Source organism: Merops nubicus, unplaced genomic scaffold (assembly GCF_000691845.1).
Source record: "Merops nubicus isolate BGI_N331 unplaced genomic scaffold, ASM69184v1 Scaffold53884, whole genome shotgun sequence".
NCBI classification, from domain to species: domain Eukaryota; kingdom Metazoa; phylum Chordata; class Aves; order Coraciiformes; family Meropidae; genus Merops; species Merops nubicus.
The window spans coordinates 165-3,315 of NW_008603290.1; the positions used below are offsets into that span (position 1 = coordinate 165).

The window sequence follows — 3,151 nt, forward strand, 5'->3', positions numbered from 1 at the left end:
TTTGACATTAATGTATTTTATTTATTTCTACTCCTATTTTAGTTTCATGTTCGGGGGGAGCCACAGGGGGGCAAGATAAACAATGTAATTAAGTGAATGAGTATATATCACAGCAGAGATTCATTTCTCAATTTTTAAATCAAAATTTATCAGCATAAAATCTACAACACAGTGCTGTCTCCCAAACCAGAACAGCGATCACAGCGATTCAACACGAGCAACTAGAGGCAGCTTGGACCATAATACCCTGCCAACAAAGGGATTCGTTGGTTTGCTGTTAGAGGCCACAACCTGGACCTGGCCCACAAGTATTAATAATGGTCTGTTCTGATGGGGGGGCCATCCCTGCACGGGCCAGGCTCCAAAAAGCTCTGCCTCTTGAATTTATGGCCATACCTGACTATATAATGTGGATTCTAGTTCAGATTCCACGACACTATCAGAATCTCTGGCACCTTTCAGGGTTTGCTTGACCTGCCAAAACCAAAGGAAAAGCAGCTCATTAGCCATAGCAAAACACTGTGGGAAATGGCACAAATTCAACCCGAGTACCTGTGAGACAGCCTGGTTCAGAGAAAGAAGAGGCCTCTTCTTCTCTTCATAGCTGTTGTCACTGGAAGCACCTTCCACAGCCTGGCGTAGCAGGACCCTCTGTGCCATTGCTTCAGCATCCTCCTCGCTGGAGAGCTCCTCGGAGACGCCTCTGTGGGTGCAGCCCTAGAGTGCAGCAGTCACAGTGAGGCGCCTCACACAGCGAAGTGCCAACAAACTTTTGGGCACGTACAGAACACACCGAAATCTGTGACTTCAGATGGATCCTTCCTGCCAGTACCTGATGGCTCTTTTCCCCATCAGAAAGTTTATTTTTCTCTTTGAAGTGCCTGTATTCAGATCTGGCGTGTCTGTGTTTAATGCCATCAGTCACACCGTTCACACCATTTTCTGTCTCAGTCCCTTTCTCAGCTACTAACTTCGCTCTTCTAAGCCTGTGAGAGAACATACAATTAGATGCTTGCATGTCAGAGAAAAGCTCTTTGAGGACAACGTGACGGCCTCTCCTGCTTGCCACACAGTTACAAGGTTGAAGGGCCCACTGCGGGGCCGCTCCCTGCTGCTGACAGGCTCATGTCCTGATGCTGCTGAAGGGACTTTACATCTGCTTCCTTCTCACCAGATTGTTCTTTTGTAATGTTAACAGTATCTTAAAACTTCTAAACCCAGAGGGAATTTTTTTATCATTATTTTGAAAAAAATCCCAAACAATCTATCCTCCTTTCCCTCGAGTTACTTTCAGAAAGAGTTAATTTTTGGTAAAGTGGGATGACTATCCAAGCAACTCAAACTGGAAGGCACAATTGCTTCTGGAAATCAGGTAAAACAGAAACACAATCTGAGCGTACACGTTCAAGATGGGTTATGGATCTGATTCAGAACAATGAGCTCTGCCACTTTCTGCAGCTCCCCTAACACTCCATTTTAGCTACATGGTGAGACAGGGTAAGATCTCCTGATAAGGTCACAACAGACATCCAAAAGGAATCAGCCTCCTACAACATCAAGAGTGCTTCTGGTTCACAAGAAACTAACTGGCAGACTTGGGGGACATCAGATACATTCTGCCTTCAATTTCCAGATGTCAAAATGTTCACCATGTCATTACAAACACAACAAAGCCAGTGAAGAGCACATACCTCCTGTGGAAAAGTGTACTGAATAAATTCAGAACAGATGCAGAGTCAGACTGCTCTTCTTTACTGTTTGTGTCAGGAGAAGACCAACTGTTGCCATCGACACCCACAGATTTGCGTAACTTCCTGGTTTTTAAAAAAAGAAGAATTAAATTTGCATAGCAAGCTACTTTTAAGTCTTTCTCAAAAGATCTGAAGCAGGTTTGACCAGCTTCTTAGATGCTATTGTTCTTAAGTCATGCAGGCAATGCTTATGATGTCAGAAATTAGCCATATACCCAAAGGACATCAGTAAATCAATAATAAAGGATGCAACAGACAACACCTGGACAAAATCTTTGCTGTAAAAATTTAACAGAGGCAAAACTATATCTACATCCATCATTCTGTGCTCAAATACACTGCGTCAGTGTTTAACCCCAGTCAGACACCAGAGTTGACTATCCAGCAGACGGACCGCCATGGATCCGCTGCGGTCATCACGTCATCGTTCCCTGTCCTCAGCAGGCAGGACCCCGAGCAGCCCCCAGGACCTTGCAGGTGTCACCAACAGAAACGGAACCAAAAGGCCACCTTGGAAAGAGTCCAGCTGACAACAGCTACACCAGCCCTGTCACGGCCTGATCAACATGCCAAATCTGCCTTGGTTACAAGAAGATTAAAGCAAGAACTAAAACGCTCGCTTTCACATTCACAGTGAAATCACATCTTTATGTAAGAACAGAAGAGACAGGATTGACCCATAACTCCTGCCCTGAGCCACCCGCCCCGTGCCCTGACCCCTCTGGCAGACGGGCCCCGCGCTCACCTCCGGCGCCTGCTCAGCCCGGGGTTGCCCGAGGGCCGGTGCACCTGGGTGGACACGATCTGGCAGTGGACGGTTCCCATCAGCAGCATAAGGCACATGGGTCCCATCACCTCACTCGCGTTCACGACGGGCATCATGAAGTACAACACCACTGCTAGGACTGGAAAGGAGAAAATACCATCACGTGCAATAACTAAGAGCGTGGCCCAGTCCTCCTGTCGTAGCTGTTTACTTTTACCCTGTGTTATAATTTCCACAAACACTAGCGCCACACACCCTGAAAGCTACATTTAGATCCATTCACACAGGATCCTCAGGCTTCGGGTTCTGGGCTGCAAAATGATGTCACGTTCCTTGCAGAAGAAGGACTGTGGCACAGACTGCTCCCACCCCTCACCTTGCATAACGTAGAGCACCAGGAGCCACATGAAAATGCGTTGGGAAGTCACCTGTATCCACCACTGGCTGAATAATGGAAAAAATACAACTCTCACAATTCCCTTCCGAGTTAGCGATGTCCAGGGGATTTCGGGCTTGGCTTTGGCAAATGTAGAGCCTTGAAATCAAAGGAAAAATACGTCGTTAATCATATTTAATTTATTGGAATTGCCAAAATTTCCTTACCTATGACTTCCTCTTTGGCCAAAACCAAACC

The 3,151-nt window shown here is 46.3% G+C and overlaps 1 protein-coding gene across 1 annotated transcript; it reads right to left on the reverse strand.

Annotated features, from left to right (window-relative positions):
- Positions 1-396: 396 nt before the first annotated feature.
- LOC103771309 (putative homeodomain transcription factor 1) lies at positions 397-3,052 on the reverse strand (the record flags this gene model as incomplete). Its single annotated transcript, XM_008938599.1, has 6 exons — positions 397-474; positions 553-717; positions 827-986; positions 1,692-1,814; positions 2,497-2,656; positions 2,894-3,052. Coding segments are annotated over 6 exons (845 nt in total), but the record flags the coding sequence as incomplete, so codon positions are not given.
- Between the last annotated feature and the right edge of the window lie 99 nt (positions 3,053-3,151).